The 22,860-nt window shown below is 36.8% G+C and overlaps 3 protein-coding genes across 3 annotated transcripts; 1 reads left to right on the top strand and 2 right to left on the bottom strand.

Annotated features, from left to right (window-relative positions):
* Window positions 1–8,537: 8,537 nt before the first annotated feature.
* On the bottom strand, window positions 8,538–12,209 carry LOC306763382 (uncharacterized protein; the record flags this gene model as incomplete). Its single annotated transcript, XM_079250168.1, has 9 exons — window positions 8,538–8,693; window positions 8,787–8,909; window positions 9,000–9,089; window positions 9,238–9,350; window positions 9,435–9,583; window positions 9,660–9,759; window positions 9,852–11,516; window positions 11,616–11,729; window positions 12,155–12,209. 9 exons carry the CDS (start codon window positions 12,207–12,209, stop codon window positions 8,538–8,540), a joined length of 2,565 nt encoding a protein of 854 aa, XP_079106294.1.
* A 1,934-nt stretch (window positions 12,210–14,143) lies between these two features.
* Window positions 14,144–15,176, top strand: LOC306763073 (glutamine amidotransferase-like class 1 domain-containing protein 3, mitochondrial; the record flags this gene model as incomplete). Its single annotated transcript, XM_079249753.1, has 4 exons — window positions 14,144–14,251; window positions 14,432–14,603; window positions 14,695–14,896; window positions 14,984–15,176. The coding sequence occupies 4 exons, from the start codon at window positions 14,144–14,146 to the stop codon at window positions 15,174–15,176; spliced, it is 675 nt and encodes a 224-aa protein (XP_079105879.1).
* A 1,214-nt stretch (window positions 15,177–16,390) lies between these two features.
* Window positions 16,391–17,822, bottom strand: LOC306763383 (L-threonyl-[L-threonyl-carrier protein] 4-chlorinase; the record flags this gene model as incomplete). The annotated part of the gene is made up of 6 exons (XM_079250169.1): window positions 16,391–16,477; window positions 16,558–16,662; window positions 16,764–16,903; window positions 16,998–17,089; window positions 17,179–17,431; window positions 17,693–17,822. The coding sequence occupies 6 exons, from the start codon at window positions 17,820–17,822 to the stop codon at window positions 16,391–16,393; spliced, it is 807 nt and encodes a 268-aa protein (XP_079106295.1).
* Between the last annotated feature and the right edge of the window lie 5,038 nt (window positions 17,823–22,860).

Consider the following 22,860-nt stretch of genomic DNA (forward strand, 5'->3'; position numbering starts at 1 on the left):
TTTCGGTTACAAAAATTGTAACTCATAACGTAATTTTGTGGCGAATGTGCTGGACAAATATTCACTGATAACTAACTTGTTAAGCCTCTTCAAGAGGTGTTGCAAACAGACGTCCTTTAATTTTCTGTCTTTCTCGTCTTTCTTTGGGTTGTTGGAACAAATGAAATTTCTGAGGCTTTTTTCTAAAGTGTCAGTACAAGATAATATCAATAGTGAAAAACTTGTGTTCTTTTTGGTGATGTTTTACTTTTGTATTTTTAATGCTGATTCATTACATTTTCATTCTGCTTTCCCCGCCATTTATTCCTTTAAAAAAGAAACTCTCTGTATTGCATTCTTTAACTTTAAGTAGTGTAAAAGTATTTTTAGCTGTGTGAAGTACCCATGGATATTTATAATGACGTTGAAGTTTTTGTTCAAGTGTTTATTCAAAACCCTATTTAAATTTTCATATTAAATTTGTTATTGTAATTACATCTACAAATATTGCAGGTACTTGATGTTTTCTTCAGTATTTGCTTTAATGGACTGTATTAAATAAATGAACAATAATCCAGGTCAGGATTAGAAATTGGTTTATTTCCTTCACTGCATTTGTTGGCTAAAAAAAAGAAAAAAAAAGAAATGCTTTTCTACTAAGTGCAGTGGTTATTTCTCCTGTTTGCTCTTTAATGTCATTAACATGTTTTTTCCATGTTTGTTATCTTTAATGACACCAAGAAGCTTGGTTTCACGTACTAGTTTAACAGCCACGTTCTTTTTTTAGGTTCAGTTTTTGGGCAGATTGAGTAACTCGAGCCAATTGTCAGAGAGCAGGTTTTTATTATGTTGAATACCTCCCAGCCACTCAGGAACTCCCCCCAGCTCCACATTGTACACTGTGTTAAGTAGATGTGGGTGCAGAAAAATGTGGTGGAATCATCAGTGTTCACCATTGTTTTGGATATTTGAAGACGAGCAGTAAAACGTTTGAAAAAATGTGAACAATAATGGACTTCACACTCCACGTGTGACATTCCTGACATGAGAATAAAACATGCATTGAAAAAGACTGTTTGTGATCTTATGGTCAAATTGCTTTTAACTGCTACGCCACGCCGTCAAGTTTCCTCAATAATTATACATGGTTGATGATATTAAAAGTGATTGAGGAAAAAAAGTGGCAGAGAAATCATGCTTTACTGCTCCTTTATCTTTTTCTTAATGATTTATGCTAACAAGTTTTTCAATTCAGTTCAGTTCAGCTTTATTTGTATGGTGCCACTTCACAACAACGACGTCTCAGGTTACAGACAAATCAACTGGAACCAGTTCATGTTAAGAAAAACCAAGAGATTTGTTGGTTTTAAATAATATCCACCATCAATGTCCGACTCCCTGCTGTGGAGTGTTTGTTTCTTACTGAATGTTGGAAGTCGTTGAATTATTAATAAACAAGTAAAACTTGAGTTGTCCAATGGCAATGTTCTCCAATATCTACCTGAAAATGGGTAGCAGGTAAATGAGATGACTGGATGCATCTGGGAGGGGGAGATTTTTGTCCTTCCAGGGTGGTATGATTTCAGCTGATTTCCATGGAAGGGGGCATGATGAGTGGGTAATATTTATGCAACAAATGGATCTTGACACTTTCCACCAGTTTCAGAAGCTTGCTGTGTTAGTGTTTTATCTATTTTTATCTATTTGGATGTAAATTGTTTTATAATGTAAAGCAATTTGTATTGTTTTTAAGCACGAAAAGTGCTATACAAATAAAGTTTGATTTGATTTGATTTGGGTTAAACAAATGACATCCACATGAAACTCAATGATCAGGATGGTTTTTGGTTTGTTTTTATATTCTAAATATTACTTGAAAAAAAATAGCTTAGAAGGACAAGTGTGTGTCACAAATGTATCCGTTTATAAAGTTTTATCTCAATCAAAACAGCGAAAAACAACCATCAAATCATACTGTGGAAATCATCTACTTTTGTTTATTTATGTAGGAAAGAAAAAAAAACTATTTATTTGAGAAAAAGACATTTTCTTATTTAGACAGGGCATAATGGAAAGAAACAGTTTATAAAAGAATTCCATCATATTTTTCCTTCACATCTCTGTTTTCCTCATTAATGAAAAGGACGAAACAACGAGCATTTCAGACAAACGGAAACGTTTCATGAAAGACTCGTCACCAGGGAGAGGTTCATACAAAAGCATCATTGTTCAATACATTTAGAGGAAATGCATATTTAACATGATGATGCTCTCTGAAAACATTTGCCCATCATTTAAATCAAAGAAAAAAGGTTGGAACAGATGTGAAGTACTCATCAACCAAGTGAGCAACTTCATCATTTGAAGTGTTTTAAAGTAAAACCAATTAGACTTGGTGCAACATGAGAGTATAAATATTTAACTGCATACAGAACCAGCAGTAAGTCACCCAAAAACACAATTTTTAGGAGGAGAAGGTCCCCTTGTTGGGCTTTTCAGTCCACATTTCTGTTTTAAATGAGTGATGAGACTCAGCTGGAAACTGTTCTTCTGTTGTCTAATCTTCAGCATCATTGTTTCACATTGCAATGAGAGCAATATCTTATATCATCTCTGTCTTTAATGATGATTATTTAATTTTTTTAAATAATCTTTTATTTATTTTATTTTATGTGTTTCAACAACAAACCACAGTCGTTTGTAAAGAAGAAGACATGTTTGGTGTTAATTAAAGAAATTCTCTGCAAATAAAACTTAATTGTAACAAAGTTTGACCAGGAAACATATTTTCCAGAAGCTTGGGCTGGGTAAATTTTCTCTGATAACTATCTTGTTAAGCACGTATTTCCTTAAGACCTGTTCAACACTGACGTGTTGTTTGAACCTATTCATCCTAATAATGAGTCCTTTTAACGTAGACACATTCCTGAATCTTTGAGCTCATTGTGTTTTGATAGTCATGTATTTTCTTTCTTTGGATTAATGGAACAAGAGAAATTCCAGTAGTAATTGTCAGATTAAATCAAAAGTGAAAGCATTATATTCTGTGCTAAAATCTGATTCTTATCCTAAACAATGAAACCAATATCAGTTAAAATAAAATTAAAGGAAAAACAAGGCAAATGCAGATATTTAATACATCCAGTTTTCAGGCCCAGTAAAGATTTAGGATCTACCACTGCATCCCTGCTCTCTGTGGGTTAAACAAATGACATCCACATGAAACTTAATGATCAGGATGGTTTTTGGTTTGTTTTTATATTCTAAATATTTTTGAAAAAATAGCTTTGAAGGACAATTGTGTGTTATAAATTTACCAGTTTATAAAGTTTTATCTCAGTCAAAACAGAAAAAAAAACAACCATCAAATCATACTGTGGAAATCATCTATTTTTGTTTATTTATGCAGTAAATAAAAAACTATTTATTTGAGAAAAAGACATTTTCTTATTTAGACAGGGCATAATGGAAAGAAACAGTTTATAAAAGAATTCCATCATATTTTTCCTTCACATCTCTGTTTTCCTCATTAATGAAAAGGAGGAAACAACGAGCATTTCAGACAAACGGAAACGTTTCATGAAAGACTCGTCACCAGGGAGAGGTTCATACAAAAGCATCATTGTTCAATACATTTAGAGGAAATGCATATTTAACATGATGATGCTCTCTGAAAACATTTGCCCATCATTTAAATCAAAGAAAAAAGGTTGGAACAGATGTGAAGTACTCATCAACCAAGTGAGCAACTTCATCATTTGAAGTGTTTTAAAGTAAAACCAATTAGACTTGGTGCAACATGAGAGTATAAATATTTAACTGCATACAGAACCAGCAGTAAGTCACCCAAAAACACAATTTTTAGGAGGAGAAGGTCCCCTTGTTGGGCTTTTCAGTCCACATTTCTGTTTTAAATGAGTGATGAGACTCAGCTGGAAACTGTTCTTCTGTTGTCTAATCTTCAGCATCATTGTTTCACATTGCAATGAGAGCAATATCTTATATCATCTCTGTCTTTAATGATGATTATTTTATTTTTTTAAATAATCTTTTATTTATTTTATTTTATGTGTTTCAACAACAAACCACAGTCGTTTGTAAAGAAGAAGACATGTTTGGTGTTAATTAAAGAAATTCTCTGCAAATAAAACTTAATTGTAACAAAGTTTGACCAGGAAACATATTTTCCAGAAGCTTGGGCTGGGTAAATTTTCTCTGATAACTATCTTGTTAAGCACGTATTTCCTTAAGACCTGTTCAACACTGACGTGTTGTTTGAACCTATTCATCCTAATAATGAGTCCTTTTAACGTAGACACATTCCTGAATCTTTGAGCTCATTGTGTTTTGATAGTCATGTGTTTTTCTTTCTTTGGATTACTGGAACAAGAGAAATTCCAGTAGTAATTGTCAGATTAAATCAAAAGTGAAAGCATTATATTCTGTGCTAAAATCTGATTCTTATCCTAAACAATGAAACCAATATCAGTTAAAATAAAATTAAAGGTAAAACAAGGCAAATGCAGATATTTAATACATCCAGTTTTCAGGCCCAGTAAAGATTTAGGATCTACCACTGCATCCCTGCTCTCTGTGGGTTAAACAAATGACATCCACATGAAACTTAATGATCAGGATGGTTTTTGGTTTGTTTTTATATTCTAAATATTTTTGAAAAAATAGCTTTGAAGGACAATTGTGTGTTATAAATTTACCAGTTTATAAAGTTTTATCTCAGTCAAAACAGAAAAAAAAAACAACCATCAAATCATACTGTGGAAATCATCTATTTTTGTTTATTTATGCAGTAAATAAAAAACTTTTTATTAGAGAAAAATACATTTTCTTATTCAAACAAGGCATAATGGAAAGAAACAGTTTATAATAGACTATATAATTCTATCTTAGTTTTCCTTCACATCTCTGTGATTTCCTCATTAATGAAAAGGAGGAAACAACGAGCATTTCAGACAAACGGAAACGTTTCATGAAAGACTCGTCACCAGGGAGAGGTTCATACAAAAGCATCATTGTTCTATACATTTAGAGGAAATGCATATTTAACATGATGATGCTCTCTGAAAACATTTGCCCATCATTTAAATCAAAGATGAAATCTGGAAAACTGTTCTTCTTTTGTTTAATCTTCAGCATCATTTTTTTCAAGTTGCAATGAGAGCAATATCTCTTATCATCTCTGGCTTTAATGATAATTCATTGATTTTTTAAAATAATCTTTCATTTATATTATTTTATGTGTTCAACCAACAAACCACAGCAGTTTGTTAATGTTAAAATAAACCTTCTGTTTCAGGAGAAGAAGACATGTTTGGTGTTAATTAAAGAAATTCTCTGCAAATAAAACTTAATTGTAACAAAGTTTTACCAGGAAACGTATTTTCCAGAAGCTTGGGCTGGGTAAATTTTCTCTGATAACTATCTTGTTAAGCACGTATTTCCTAAAGACCTGTTCAACACTGACGTGTTGTTTGAACCCATTCATCCTAATAATGAGTCCTTTTAACGTAGACACATTTCTGATTGTCATGTATTTTCTTTCTTTGGATTAATGGAACAAGAGAAATTCCAGTAGTAATTGTCAGATTAAATCAAAAGTGAAAGCATTATATTCTGTGCTAAAATCTGATTCTTATCCTAAACAATGAAACCAACATCAGTTAAAATAAAATTAAAGGTAAAACAAGGCAAATGCAGATATTTAATACATCCAGTTTTCAGGCCCAGTAAAGATTTAGGATCTACCACTGCATCCCTGCTCTCTGTGGGTTAAACAAATGACATCCACATGAAACTTAATGATCAGGATGGTTTTTGGTTTGTTTTTATATTCTAAATATTTTTGAAAAAATAGCTTTGAAGGACAATTGTGTGTTATAAATTTACCAGTTTATAAAGTTTTATCTCAGTCAAAACAGAAAAAAAACAACCATCAAATCATACTGTGGAAATCATCTATTTTTGTTTATTTATGCAGTAAATAAAAAACTTTTTATTAGAGAAAAATACATTTTCTTATTCAAACAAGGCATAATGGAAAGAAACAGTTTAAAATAGACTATATAATTCTATCTTAGTTTTCCTTCACATCTCTGTGATTTCCTCATTAATGAAAAGGAGGAAACAACCAGCATTTCAGACAAACGGAAACGTTTCATGAAAGACTCGTCACCAGGGAGAGGTTCATACAAAAGCATCATTGTTCTATACATTTAGAGGAAATGCATATTTAACATGATGATGCTCTCTGAAAACATTTGCCCATCATTTAAATCAAAGATGAAATCTGGAAAACTGTTCTTCTTTTGTTTAATCTTCAGCATCATTTTTTTCAAGTTGCAATGAGAGCAATATCTCTTATCATCTCTGGCTTTAATGATAATTCATCGATTTTTTAAAAATAATCTTTCATTTATATTATTTTATGTGTTCAACCAACAAACCACAGCAGTTTGTTAATGTTAAAATAAACCTTCTGTTTCAGGAGAAGAAGACATGTTTGGTGTTAATTAAAGAAATTCTCTGCAAATAAAACTTAATTGTAACAAAGTTTTACCAGGAAACGTATTTTCTAGAAGCTTGGGCTGGGTAAATTTTCTCTGATAACTATCTTGTTAAGCACGTATTTCCTAAAGACCTGTTCAACACTGACGTGTTGTTTGAACCCATTCATCCTAATAATGAGTCCTTTTAACGTAGACACATTTCTGATAGTCATGTATTTTCTTTCTTTGGATTAATGGAACAAGAGAAATTCCAGTGACAATTATTGTAATATATCTTTTACTTTTATGCAATATAAAAATAAAAGTATTTAACCATAAATGAATTTAACTGTTAGCCTGCTCAACAAGGACCAGATCAAACACAATAACAAGGATTGCTCATTGCTTATAACAGAAAAGAAAACATGAGTCATCTCACATTATTTACATTTGTAGATCATTTATTCAATGTCAAGTATTTTTACTTGACAAATAAGACTTTTTTCATTTACAAAGGGCACCGTTGAAACAGTAATCACAGAAGAAAAGATAGTTATGACATTTTATTATTTACTCATGCCTTCTTTGTTAACACGTTAAAACCCTTTTATTTTAACCTAAAACCTGGTTTTATGGATAAAAGACTTGTTGGGGATGTTTGCTGTTTTAGTAGATTATTAATATTAAATGGTGGCTTACTTCATGTATCAGGACTATTATTGTTCCTGACAAAGCAAATTGCACAGACAACTACTCAAAAATGAGTGTTCACCAAATCTAAAGTTGTTTCCTCCAACATGTTACTGTATTTATAACTTTTTAAAATGTTTTCACCACACTCTTCAGGAATAAACATTGAATTATAGTAAACCAGAATGGGACCAACCAGTCACAACTTCAGTCTGGTCATGGATCAGAGACGATCATCTGCTCTGACTGCAGCTGAAAGCTGGATGCTGCATGAGGACCGAGCTTCTCGTGTGTTTTTGGGCAGGGGAGGGGCTTATGCACTGCTGATAGAGAGAATGGAAAACTGTACATACTGCAATGTTACTTAGCTAAAGTCTCCAATACCACCAGAAAAAGTCGCTAGACTTGTTGATTAGTTGCTTTTTCTTTAAAAAGTTTTCAGAGGGGTCTGAAAAATTGCTAAATATAGCACCAAAGTTTCTAAAATATTAGCTGAGGTCTGTGCTGTGCGTCAGTGTGATCGGCAATAAGAAACGTTACATGTTCTGCGATTAAATGCATTAAATTTTTCTGTAATTAATTAATTGTGATTAAAGTGTTAATGTCTCACCCCTTATACTCACACACACAAATGAATGTCACCAAATCTATTGCTATCTATTGCTAATAAGTATATTTTGAATATATAACATTACCTAATATGTAGATGTGCTTGGTTAAATATATTTATTTTGTGTAATCAACAGATCATGTGAATGGAAGTAGTGTATTATGTAATAACCTTTAAAGGTGGAGTATGTAAGATTTTCAATATTTTCAATATAAATAAAGACCCTTCTTAAATGTTTGCCTACCAGTAAAAAAAAAAAAAGAGTGCTTTTTGTGCTTAATGTCATTAATTAAACTTGTAATTTAACAACACATCAAATATGAACAGACTGGAACCGACATGTTCAAAAAACTTTCTAATTATGATTGTAATTATTTTATTAGTTAATTTATTTTGAAAATATTGAAAATCTTACATACTCCACTTTTAAGCACATCAGGTGCATATGTGGTATTTGGCGAAGTATAATAATGACTTATAGCCTTTTTACTTGTTGTACAGTAAATACAAACATAAATTAAAATATTATATACATCACATTTAAAGTTTTTAAAAATATAAATACACAATGAATGATGCAAAAAAGATGTTGCTTGTAAATAACACAATTTAAGATGAATCTCTACTGAAACTTGATTAGACAAACACATATGTATACATCAGTTATTCTGATTACAGCGTAGCATTCATCTTTACACACTGCTCAGAATGAAGATCCGGTGAGGGACTGAACTTTGTTCATGTCAGACAGTGGATCATGTCCTCTGAGATTCTTCTTCTTCCTCTTCTGTGTCACCCCCTTCTGAACTCAGCTCTGTTTGTGCATCTGATGAGTGCAGATCAGGTTCAAAAGCAGGATTTGTTTGTCCTTGTCTGTGCCGGTTCTGAACCTCCTCAAAAATCTGAAAAACCTGTCAAGCAGAAAAGCACATTAATGTGAACACCCAACGAATCCTGACAAGATATTGTGAAGAAATCAGATAATTTGACATATTTTACAATACCTTGGATTTAGGAATGAGACCCACTCTGAAAAAACCAATGTGTCCAGTTTCGATCTTGGTGCAGTCGACCACGGTGGATGCAATGTTTTCTGGGGAGGGTCCATCACACAACACTCCATCCACCTAAAACAAAAAAATAAATAAATAAAATGAACACTTTGAAAAACTCGTCAGTTGTTAGTGGATTAATAAACACGTCATTCATGTCAAAACCTTGTCTCCGAGTTTGGCGTAAACTTGGTTATGGTGAGTTGTGTCTGCCTCCCCTGTGGGGTTGGCTGAGGTTACAGCAATGGGCCCCACCTACAAGAACAAAAACAAACCAATAGGATGCTCGGTTAATGCTTCAATGGTTGATTTTCATCCATTATGACTGTTAAGAAAATTTTGTCACTTTCCCATTGGAACACAAATAAAAAGATGTGCAAGTGTTAATATTCATGAGCTTTACCAGATTAATGAGGTGTGTTGCTACTGCACAGTCTGGACTTCTGATTGCAATGCTTTGTGGAGTCCCGATGTGTTTGGCTGCATCTCCCAAACCAAATGTGTCCATCCAGGGACCTGTACGAGACAAGAAACCAATACAATGCTCACAAATCCAGACCAACCAAATATAGTGCAACCAATATAAATATGGACGCTCACCTCTAGGTATGACCATACTAATGGAGGACGGCCACGCAGCCTCCATGAAGTCCAGAAGCAGGGGGCTCAGCAGGTGTCTTACAGGCTCCAGCTGTTTGATGGAGGAGATCCACATGGACATGGGCCGGTCCTGAGCTTGTTTTTTCACACTGTGGTCAAAAAGCAAAGAGATGGATTCAGAAAATGAGTCTAACTCAGGTGGTTCTAATGACAACAGAAACCTACTTGTACGCTTTGACAACAGCATCTGGTCTGTTGCAGGCTGCTACCAGCACATAGACGGTGTCTGTTGGCATTCCACATATGCCTCCATTTTTCATGATTTCTGCATACGAAAAAAAAGGAAAAATAAACTCAAACCCAGCATATAAATAATTTTTCCCCCAGAAATCAGCAGCATTGTCTTTTATTTCTCACCTGCAATCTGCTGGACTGATGTGGCCTTGCGGGCTGGTACATGTGGACAAAGATTGGAACCTCCCCCCACCCCACCCAGCCTGACAAGAGGTCTTCCTAAGGGTATCTGGGGAGACTTGAAGGTGCTATTAAAAATGTGTGCAAAGAAACAGTAAAAACTAACTAGACCAAAGATGATGGTGACCCCTATGTCATAACCGTACGGCAGTGCCCCCACTGCATCCAGCAGAAAGCTGATGAGTATGAGCTGGAAGAGGAAGGCATAGACAAACCAGGTCACATTTACAAACAACGCTGCAACTGTCACTAGAAAGTTAAAGAGCATGAAACTAATGATCCCAACAGCCACATTGAAGCCTCTGGTCTCACCGTAGAGACCACCGTATCTCGTCAGCCCCCACACTGTCCACATCACCCCATAGAGGATAAAGGCTGTGCTCTCAAAGGTTTTACCTCGAGCAAATGCTACGGAGCCACACAGCAGCAGGAGCACCCCACCAGCCACTACCACCCAGGGCAGAACCAGCACAGACAGAGGATCTCTGTCATCAACTGTGGCTGTGATGGCGAACGTAGCCAACACACTGCAGGCATGGCCCAACACCTCTGCATTGGCATACTTAGAGTAGCCCAGGTGAGGTGTATGCATCTCCTTATCATGTACTCTGAGAGTAACACTCTGCATCTTGGATACTAAGGTTTTGAAAAGTCCCTGTCCTGTAGGAATCGTAGTACTGGAGACCATGTTGAATGTAGTCACTAAAAGCATGACAGCAGATGCTACAAATATAGCTGCCTGTACACCCTGAGTGCCTCCTTGGAAGAAGCCTTGAGGCTGGGCTGCTATGGAAATACAGTAGGCTACGAAGAATAACTGGTAGAGTCCCTCCAACAAGCTCTTCTGACAGCTGAACACAGCCAGGACGGAGAAAAGAACGGAAAAGACAACAGGGAAAGGGACGGGAGAGAAAGGCTGAATGGAATAAAAAGATAACAGAGCGCTGTAACCCTCTGCAAATTTCAGCAGGGCAGTGAAACCAAAGAAAGTAGCAGCTAGAGTGTCCATAGCTCGGTAAAAGAGGACACACAAGCCAAGCTGGAAGACTCCAGCTGTCCACAGCCAAGGGACATGACCAACATAAAGCTGGGGGACTACACCTAACAGGGGACACGCTAATACAGAAGCTGACAACAAGTTCATCACCAAACCTGCAGTTACTGCATCACTGCAGCGCTGGTTCTGCTCAGATTTTTCCTTCAGTCCGGATTTTTGAAGTCCCACCTGGCCTTGAGTGACCAAGGACAGCAGATGACCTAAACCAAAATACACACATACTAGACAGACGAGGAAGTAATTAGCAGCAGTGGCAGACTGGCCAAACCCTGCAGCTGAGAGGCCCGCGATCTGATGTGCACAGGCTAAAGAAATGCCCACAGCTATAAGAAAGAGAACGACTCTCTTCACAAAGACAGCAACAGTTCCTATGATGAACAAGGCCAAGGCAAATGCTGCCAGACCAGGGACTAGAGAGGATCTCAGCTCTGTGGGCGGCAGCACCTTCTGTCCTACCAGGATGTACACCAGACCTGAACCACACCACAGAGCAGAGACGGTCAGACACAGAGCAGAAAACAGCTGGGCGTGGGACAGACTGTGACGGACACCTGGGAGAGCAAAGAGGCAGAGTCAGGGGAAACAGGTAGATCAATACATATATATTACATATATGCTTTGTGAGCATATGTGGGGAAAAAAAATCAAACCTGCATAAGCAACAATAGCAGCAATGATGAGGAGCAGAATCCCCAGAGCAGTGTAGGGGATGAAGTCTTTCCCAGGAGAGCTGCCATAGCTGTTCACCAAAAGCAGCAGCGAACCTGATGATCAATCATGTGGAAATTATCCCGAGATGCTTAAAAAAACATCATGTTAAAGTTTTAGTTTACTTTTTTTTTCTCCTTTATGATAATGTTTTGTCACAAGAAAGCAATAAAACCAGAAGAGGACTTCAGTCTTATCCTTTAAACAGACTTTTAAATAATTGATTAAAAATAAAAAAAGAAAGATAAAACCGGCTTTTCATAGGTTACCCTTTTATACATGTTGAGTTGTTCTTTAACATGAATAACACATTTTAAAAGTTCTTTTTTTTATGCTATTTTAAAGTATGCATTAATGAGAATAGAAAAAAGAGGCGCTTCACAATGTAATTACATAGAAAAAATAAATAAAACTGGCTAATTTCACGGAGAGCTGAATACTTACTGCAACCGCTCGCTGATGTGCAAAACTACAAGCTTACCGGCTGAAATGCTCAAGATGCCGACAGACTCGTGGAGGGAGCCGCGCTGAGCCATGACTGATGGATTTCTCTCAGCCTGACTGCGGCTTTAAGAGAGCTGCGTGTGACGTCAGCACGCAGAGCGCTGGGGAAGGGAAACAAAACGAAGACCTGTTAGAATAGAAAAAGGAAATAATCTCTTTCTGTCTGTATTACAGAAGAAAGTATTTAAAAATGTATATTTGATGTTCAGGGGAAGAATTAAAAAAATAAAATAAAATAAAATAAAATAAAATAATTTGATGAGTATTCTAAAGAGAAGATAAATACACGCTTGACTCTTTCTCGCGTTATCTCCCCAGATTTGCAAAGGACACTAACTTTCTGGAATCAATGTATAGATAAAGCCCAATCAGTCACTCTTCCCCTTCATCCTCCTCTCCAAATTTCACCTGTTCCCTTTTCTAATGAGCAAAATATTTGGAGAATCAGAAAAAACAAACAAACCCAAAAGAAAAACCCCAAAAACAAATAAGGTTAAACTAGATGACGTTTGTCTTGACGATGTTGCTGTTTAATTATTTTGGTGTCACTTTACGGATGACTGAGAGGGATGTGCCCTCACTTGTGACTCTAAGGTGAGAGGTTTTCTTGGTTGCCCTTCCATGCATGATGTCAGCATTTTGGCCAGCATGTTGTGGGAGGGGTCAGGTGAGGCAAGCAGGGCCATAAAAGGTCTGCCCAAGAGCTCAGTCATCACAACTCCACCAAAAAGCAAAAGACACACTCAGCAAAAGTCCAGGCCACTTTTAAAGGTGAGAAACCCATGCACACTACCTTTGTCATCTTTATTACTTTGTTTTGTGTAGTTTATGAAAAAAAAGTACATATTTGAAAAGGAAGGATGAAATGAAAAATACCTCAACATAGGAAGTAGAGATGTGATAAGTCATTGTTTGATTCTGTTTAGAGTAGTGAGTTTATTCAGGCAGGTTAAGTCTTGCACAGGCAGTCCTAAGTCAGGTTTGCACTGTCAGCTGTGTTACTTGGCAGCAGCAGAGGCAGCGGCGCTCCTGAGACTCATTTCTTCTCTGACTCTGTAAATATTTCATGTGAACATGCAGCAGGTAAGCCTATACGGAAGCGTAGAGCTGTCATCCTCATAAAAAAAAAAAAGGTTTGGGCCTTATTACGTTATAACGTGATAGTTTTATTGTAAAAACGTGAAACGTATCATTTTATAACATGATATGTTTTAATGTAAAAACGTATGACCACTTGAACGCTGGAGGGATTGCATCTCTCAGCTGGCCTGGGAGCGCATTGGGACCCCCCCGCAGGGTTGGCAAATGTGGCTGTGGAGGGGGGCATCCCTGCTTCGGCTGCTGCCCCTGCGATCAGACCCCCGATAAGCGGTAGAAGAGGGATGGATAGATGGCACTTAGATGCACCGATTATGTTTGCATTCATAGCGATTCTCGTGCCGCTCAAGTTTAAATTAGAAATTATGCCACGTCATGGGGATTGGACTCATTTTTCCTTCTGTACAGACCCATGCCTTTTAAAACTGTCCTTAAACTACGCATATTTATTACAATGTGATCGAAAGTGCTCCAAAGCACCATAATCTCACAATGTCTCAACCCAAGTATGAAGAAAAACTCTATCAAGTCCTGTAAATGAGCCATTTGTGATCTCCTATCCACCCCGCACACAATTTCCTCGTCTAAAGTCGAAAATGACCAAGTTCACGTTTTCAGATACATGGTATGTTTAACGTTTTTACAATAAACTATCACGTTATAACGTAATAAGGCCCAAACTTTTTTTTTATGAGGGTGACAGCTCTACGCTTCCGTAAGCCTGGGAGCAGTTCTAGGGTATGAATATACTCCTCTCATCTTCCAGGGAAACAAACCATGTTGAGCCCGTTGGTCTAAAATTAAGGAGAATTTATCAGGTGTGCAGAAATGCAGATGTATGTGCTTTTATGTGTGTTTTACAGGAATCATGGCAAAACGTGTTGCAGTTATTCTCTCAGGATGTGGAGTCTATGATGGCACTGAGATCCACGAAGCCTCTGCTGTTCTTGTCCATCTGAGTCGTGCTGGAGCAAAAGTAAGAACAAGAAAAGAAAGGAAACCCACAATAGTGTCTCAAATATCTATATTTAGTGTCTTATCTGAGTTTTAATGCTGATAATACGGTTAGCCCTTAAAGAAACTAAAAGAAACCCACAGTACTTTTATACAGTTTAATGTGGTATGACATGTTTAACATGCTGATGTTTGCTTTTAGGTGCAGATGTTTGCTCCAAATGCAGATCAGATGCATGTTGTAAATCACTGTGAGGGGAAACCGACTGAGGAGAAGAGAAACATCCTGCAGGAAAGCGCCCGCATCGCCAGGGGTGACGTCACCGATCTGGCCAAATTAGACGTCTCAGAGTTTGATGCGGCCATCATTCCAGGTGAGACTCTCTGAGTCATGGTGATGCATCTGTTTAATCCATCTCCACCTTTTCTTTGGTTTTCTAAACAAATCATGTTGTGTTCACTCAGGTGGATTTGGTGTGGCGAAGAACCTGAGTGACTGGGCTGTGAAGAATAAGGACTGCACCATCCAGCCACATCTGGAGAAGCTCATCAAGGCTTTTCACAAAGCTGGGAAGCCTCTGGGCATGTGCTGCATCTCTCCCATCCTGGCTGCTAAGATCCTGCCTGGCTGTGAGGTCACCGTGGGGCAAGACAAAGAGTGTGAAAAGTGCGTTAATATATAACAAGTTTATCTTCTTTTTTTTTAAAGATGTGAAACTGTTCCAGTCAGTGTTTCCTTTCTCTTCATCCTCAGGTGGCCGTATGCTCAAACAGCAGGTGCTGTGAAGGCGATGGGCTGCAAACATGTGAACAAAAACGTGGAGGAAGCTCATGTTGATGTCAAGAATAAGCTGGTCACCACCTCTGCCTTCATGTGCAACGCTCCCATTCACCATGTTTTTGATGGAGTCGGTGTCATGGTGAAAGAGACACTGAAACTGGCTTAACAAGAGTGTTAATGGAATATTAGTTGTGTTTGTTAAGGTCCCAAGATTTGCTCACAGATGTTGAATGAATTATTTTCATTTGTCTCTGAAATTATACAGTCAAAGTCTTGAGACTGTCAATAAAATCTCTATCTAATAAAAACTTTGTGGGCATTTTTTTTGTATTGTTTAGAAAACTCTTAAACCAGTACTAAAAGGTGGAATCCACATCATAAATACTTGACAGTGTTCTGACACAGTGTTTGGACTTCACATCTAAAATAATATCCAATGATGATTTAGTGTAATTATCCCTTCAATTAACATGTAAATCATTGTTAAGATACCCACAACCTTTATTTTCCAGGGAAAATTATGAAAATCAGCCATAAATACAATGGCAGAGGATTTTTGCTGCACCACACCACCTACATTCATTCTACACTCATTTAATCCAGCTCAGGGTCCCAGCGGGCTCGAGTCTGTCCCAGCTGCTGCCAGGGGAAAGGCAGGGTACATCTTGTGCAGGTCACCAGTTCATCTCAGGGCAAACAAATACAAACAACCATTAATGTTAAATCTGAGGACTATCCTCATGGGGAGAGATTGCAAACAAAGACCTCAGTCAGGCTTCAAACCAGGAAGCGGTGAGAAAGTAGTGCTAGCCATTAGTGTCATATGCTCGCAGGAAAAAGTGTGTAAAAGCAAGGTATGATACTTAGGAGTACTCTTTTAGTCGAGTGAAGCATACAAAGTTTACAACTAAAGGCACTGTTGTTTGATCCGTATTTAGTGGCGCTGAAGTTAAGCAAATTGCGCAATTTTCTTCTTAAAGATATTAAAATATTCCCAAATATGTAAAATAAATAAAACTGCAAGAGACTGCTGCAGTAAGTATTCTCTTAGCTTCCAGTGATGTTACAGTACCATCTTTATTCTGTAAAACTGTATCCAAATCTTTCATTTGGTGCAAAAGTATAAAAGAAGAAGTAACATGTACAATTGTTTGGTGAGGTTATCACAAAATTTTATTTAAAGCTTCATGTAACAGTAAATTTGTCTGCATTACAACTATTTGTCCACATAAAAACAAATACATTAAAAGACTGAAACATTCATCACATCATTACTGCCAAAGCATAGAAATATACTTGGTTTATGATAAACAGCAAGCATAAGTTTGAACTTGGATTTTTTTGCAAAACATAAACACCAGTAAAGACTTCAGGAATAATTTATGAACTTTTATTGGAGAAATTGTGGAAGCGGTCCACCCCACTAGCCAACACTGTCGCATGAAATTTCCTGGGTCGATCAGGATCCTTAAAACAAAACAATAAGAATAAAACAGTCAATAAAATGCAAGTGCAACACTCTAAAATAACAAATGTGTTTGTCTCACCTCTGTGGGATATGCACAGGTTGGGACATAACGGATCACAAAGCCACAACGTCTTTTCTGCGACGTGTTGGAGTCACTTCCATGGACAAGAAGTCCATCATGAATCTGTTTAAACAATTTTATTATTTATTAATTTCATGATTCTGTTCTTTGGAAATGTGTTTTTGTGGACTGAATTGAGATCTTCACCACAAAAGTAAACTTACAGACATCTGTCCAGCTTTCAGAGGGCAAAACACAGCTTCCTCCATCTGCACCAGCTCCTCCGGGATCTCCTGGTTGACTGACAGCATGTTTCCGGGGCGGGTGGCTTGGCGATGAGGCAACATGCCAGAGCAGTGGGTGCCTACATGCAGGGCACAAAGGTCAATAAATGAAGAAGAATCCTGATTTAATTCTGCCATAGGACTGCAGTCTCATAAAGAAGCCGCCATAGATACCTGGGATGACCTGAAGGGCCCCATTTTCTTTTTGCGAGTCATCCAGAGCGAGCCATACTGAGAGAACAGGGCCACCAGTAATTCCCCAATACCTGTGAACACAACAGTCACAGTTGTGACGAAAACAAAATGAAGTTGAACAATGTGTTTGGGATTTTTGGTTTGGGTAACCCAGACTCACCTCATGTCCTGGTGCCAGGCCACATAGGGAAGTTCATTTTCTCCATCCTTCCCATCAGCTCTGATATTATTTTCTGCATGCTCAGCTGGTTTGAGTGTGGGGTATTTACAGATGAAGCGGGAATCCAGAAGTATGACGTCGGGGCCCAGGATAGCTTGGATCACTTGTAGGATACGGGGGTGTTTGGTCAGATTCATCACCCATGGATACTGAAGGTGGACATTGTGGAGACTGTACTGAGTGTACTCTTCGCCTAGAAATGCATGAAAATACATTAACCAGAAAATCCCAGTTTTCTTTCTTTATTTCGAAAGGTTTTATTGGACAAAAAGAGCAGCATGGAAGTAATGGTTTCAAAACTGGAATTGAAAGCTATATGCTAAATTAATCTTTACAGCCGCACGTCTGTTTTTTTTCTTTTTTAATTAAGTTTCCCACTTCTGTTTTTTTTCCTGACTAACTCTTCTTGCATTAATGCTCTCATTGCATCTTCACAGCTTCATTTGTTTCTCACCAAATTCCTCCTCCAGCTTGGAAAAGGCCTGTATGACTTCCCTCAGCTGGGTCTCATTCAGCACCGGCAGCGGCGAGAGGAAGCCCTGCTGCTTGTAGCTCTCTTGGAGTTTAGCCATGGATGTAGTCATCTTTAATAGTTTCACTGTTGATGCCTTTAGATGATTTAGATGAGAAAGCTGCTGATGATGGTGGCGGCTTAAAAGTTGAACAAAAAGAGTGAAAGAAAAAGTAAGGATATTTAAAGGTGCTAAAATTCATTAATGGTTTGGTATTCATCCTGTTTCCCATAATTATTTTAAACTTAATAAATAAATGTAAAAAATAAATGTTTATAGAAGGAAATAAAATCCTGTTCGTCAACACCACACCGCATTACATGACTGGCTGAAGTTTACCATCCAAATTAGGAGTTTTTTAAATCTATTTTAAAATCTGCTGAGCACAACGGTTTGAGAAAACAACCTAACCTTTGTCTTAATGAACACTGACAGCAGTCATGCACCCGGACTGCAGATTTCAAACTATCCTAAAAGTGCAACCACAGTAAATAAAGTTCATTCCGCCATGTCCATTTAAAATACTTCATCTTTATTTACATTTTTCTAACTGTTCAAGCTAATTCTATCTGCAAATCAATTATTAATCATCAATACTGCAACTACAGGAGAAAATATGATGCTGTCTTCTTACCTGTCTGCTGTGCTGACTTCTCCTGCACGCTGAGTTCAACTCTGCCGAGTGCTTTCTAGGCAGAGATTATATACTGTTCAGAACATCTTGTGGAAACTCCTACTGCTGAGTCAGAACCTTAAAATAATAGTATGCCACATCTTATCATATGGGAGTACACGTTCTCAGAAACACAACAGGAAGGAGGAAATCCATTACGTCAACCAGGTGTGGAGAGCGACTGAAAGCATATTCTTTCACCAAGTAACCTGAAACTTTGTCTTTTCAGATACTTACCAGACATCTGTATCTCACTTACAGGACATTTTAATGTCTTTGCTGTTTCACAAAACTACTTTAGTTTTCTTTAGAATTTAATTCTGATGGGAAAAAAAAACCTGTAATTTAGAATTAATTACTGCATCAGCCCAACTTTCCACTCATCACCAACTTATATTAAAGGCTTCTGCTTCTGCTTGGAGACTCAGAGAGAGAGAGAGTAACAATGAATGATCACAGGCAGAAACATCATTTATATTGTGTGAAATTAAGTTGTGAGGACAGCTGAGGATGAAAATGAAAGGAACAATGATGTTGTTTCATGAAACTGGACACATTTTCTGCCAGCTGTCTTCAAGCTGTTAAATTCATCCATTTTCCCAGATGAAAATATTGTGTATTTTATTTATTTATTCATAACTTTCACAGTTTTCCCCATGACTAATATAAATTCAATTAAATGAAATAATAAAAAACAGACTTTTTCTTTGCAAATAATGAAAAATACTAATCAAAGTAAAAGAAAAAAAGAAAAAAACATAAACAAAGAAAAACAATGTATTATTCTTTTATTATCATTCCATTTTGCCCTTCATATGTCTAACATCTCATTGTATTTTCAATGACACTGTATTATTACATACATATATATTATAGGCAGGCAGGCAGGCAGGCAGGCAGACAGACAGACAGACAGGCAGGCAGGCAGGCAGACAGACAGACAGACAGACAGACAGACAGACAGACAGACAGACAGACAGACAGATAGATAGATAGATAGATAGATAGATAGATAGATAGATAGATAGATAGATAGATAGATAGATAGATAGATAGATAACTTTTGTGAATTCCAGGAGGAGTTTGACCATGCAGATTGTTGCAGCGTGACACCGCCCCCTGGTGTCTCACATTTTATTTAGTCACCTCTCATGCTGTTTACTTTAGTCCTTTGCGTCAGTCATTTTATATGTCAGTGGAATATGACTTCCTATCTGGAACAGGAACAGTTTATGCTTTCTGAGAAAATAATTCTAAGAGGAAAACCCCATGTACCCTACTGTTGATACACGTCAGTGGTTCAGATCACCAGTGACCTGGAGGGCCACCATAAATAGAATCAGTGACATAGCAAACATAAACATCTTTTTATTCAACTTTGTCATTGCACATAAAAATTATTGTTAAGCATCTGGTAATTTGACAATAGATCACTTTAAAAACTATTAAAACAAAAAACAAACAAACAAACAAAAAATCACAGTTAAAGAGGAAATAAGGAACTGAAAAAGTCAGCAGACTTGTGGCTAAGCTCTTCAGTCACAACATTGTTTTTTTTTTTTTAAATAGATTATCAAAAAAGTCAGAAAAAGATCAGGATACCCCCCCCCCCCCTTTTTTTTTTCTTCTTTTTTTTTTATACTATGTAATAAAAATAAACTTTAACTTTAAAGGGGAACTAATCCTTACTTATGCTAAACTTTACAGAGCACGTGTACAACTGCTCATTGCTTAGAAACTTATTGCACAACATATTGTTCTCCAACAAGGTGATTATCTGCCAATCAAACAAAGAAAAGAAGTATCTGAACCACTAACTGTTCTGGTTCAATGACAACATGTACTGAAAGAGTCCTCTTTTATCATTTCCCTTCATATTTTGACATCATCAGACCAGACAACACCAAATGTGTGACAAGTCCTGAGACACAGATTTTATGTGGTGGTATGCCCACCACTGTGGTTAGCTTGTCTTTCAGTGTTTCACATGGAGAATTTACCACTGTAAAATTATTTTTAAATGTCTTACATTCATGATGTAACATTGGTGTTCCATACATATCCACACACATGCATGTAGGATACATTTATATATAAAACAGTCAGTCATTTAACAGAAATATTAGCAGAATAACTATATTAGATATATTAAAGTACCAAAGCTTGGAAGTATAAAAATGTTTGGACTTTCTTGGAAAGTTTGATTTTCTTAAATAATACTTTTATTTTCACGATAGTCAGTACAAATGATTTAATTTTCCTATAAAAAAAAAACAAAAAAAACAACTAAAATCATTCTTTTTTTTTTTTTCCCACTTAAATCAACTTAATCAGCTGTATTCTCTGTATGATCATATGTTTCTCTCTCATCAAGCCTCAGCCCAACTCTTTGTCCCTGTTTTTGTGCTTTGGACAAAGTGGGTGGTGCTGCTTTTTCTTCTCTCCACTTTGCGTCCTCTTGTCTCCCCCTAGTCGCTGCTGATCATTATTGCAACGATGAATAAGCACTGGATCTTTGTTTGCAGGTGTTTTCTGTAGCAACAGTCGTTGCAGCATCTGTTTGTCAGACCGCTCCCGTTTAAAATCATCCTCATAGATCTTGAGCTGTAGCAATTTCAGAATGGAAATTGTAGGATTAACAGAGATTATGAGATTTCAGGGACAAATATACACACTCAAAAATAGAGGTACCAGCTTGTACCTAAAAAGGTACAAATGCTTGTCGCTGGGGGTGTACTCTTTTGAGAGACATTTCTGTACCCTTCAGTTCTGGTCTATTTTTGTACCTTATCAAGTTCAACCTCACCTTATCAAGTTATGTTTTTTTGTTTTCACAGGATTAGGCCTGGTCCATGCAATTTAGCAATATTATCTTAACTTTAATCTAGAAATAATCTTCAAAAACTCAAAATACTGACCAGCCATACACTTAGTTTGCAGCATCTGACCTTCATTGTCTGGTGTAGTAAATGACTGTTAAGTAGTACTACTGTCATCACTCAACTCTGCTCTAGTTTGTAACATTACAGCCATTAACATTACATTTTTCAATGCTGCAGGTACCTTTATGGTTGAAATGGTACAAATTTGTACTTTATGTCACTTTGAACCCTTTTTCGTACTCTGAAGGTGTGCTTCTGGTCTCTTAAAGACCAGTATTGTACTTTTGAGAGAACATTTCTTTAAAATGTACCTAAAGGTACAGAAATGTCCTTATCTTGTACCTCTATTTTTGAGAGTGTACATTCTTTACATTTAGGCAGCAGCTGAGTGTGTGTTTGTCCTACAACAGGTTTGGGAGATGTGGAAAAGAGGAAATAATTAAGTCATATGATGAAAGATCATTTTAAAATCAGATTAAAAATCAGATCAGCTATAATTTTAACTTTAAATTTTCCAACTGCCTGAAATTTTTGCAAAAAAAAAAAAAAAAAAAAAAATCTAATTACTTTTAACACAGCACACACACTTCTGTTTGAAGAAACTTATGGACAATTGTTCATGGATACTCACTAATCACCAGGACTGTATTTTGTTGGAGATTTGGCTGGGTACTACTATATTTTAAGACTTTTATAATCTTGTAGGTCCCAGTCAGTGTGATATACAAATAGAAGACGCTTTGTCTTCAGCTACTCAGCAGCTAAAGCTCACTAGCTACAAGATGCCTCCCAATCTGCATATGACTATTACAAACTTCTCCAGAAGATCATCATTTTGGAAACAGCATGGTGATCCTCAGGTGAATGTGGAAGTAAAAGGATTATGTGGAAATGACACAATTTTTTTTACAAATAAATAAACAAATAAATAAATAAAATGAAAAAGTCCCTTTTTAAAAAGCTTTTTAGTTGCTGCCTCCTACCTAAATAATTCCCTACACTGTAACTTTAATTTCACACATTTTATCTACTTTATTTGTTCTTTTTCTCCTTTTACTCAATTTCTTTAATTTCTTTTGAAATCTTTTTTATTTTTTCTTCTTGAACCCTGGCGTAGTGCTTCTGTTGTCTTTTATAAAACACTTTGGACGGTCTTTTACTTGAAACTTAATGTAGAAAGAAACCTGCTTTGCCTTTGAGTGTTTTATGATTAACACACAAATATAAGACATGCAGGTTTAAGCATGAGCGCAGATGATAAAACATTACCTGTTCTTGCAGCAGCGCCACCTGCTGGCACATCTCCTCCCTCTTCTTCCTCAGCTTTCTGTTCTCCTGCAGCGTGTTTTTGTGATCATTGTGCTCTGTCTGATATTCTGCTTCATAAATCTCAGTCTGCTGACACAAGACATGAACATGGCAGTGAGCCAGTGTTAGAGCTTTATCTTGTGTCCACAGATAGTCTTCTTGTGAAGAGGACCAGTAGAGAGGCACCACTAGGTGGCGCAGTTCACCATCCCACTACAACCCCTGTACAAGCATGAAGCAAATCTTT

Source organism: Telmatherina bonti (genome assembly GCF_933228915.1).
Source record: "Telmatherina bonti genome assembly, chromosome: 12".
NCBI lineage: Eukaryota > Metazoa > Chordata > Actinopteri > Atheriniformes > Telmatherinidae > Telmatherina > Telmatherina bonti.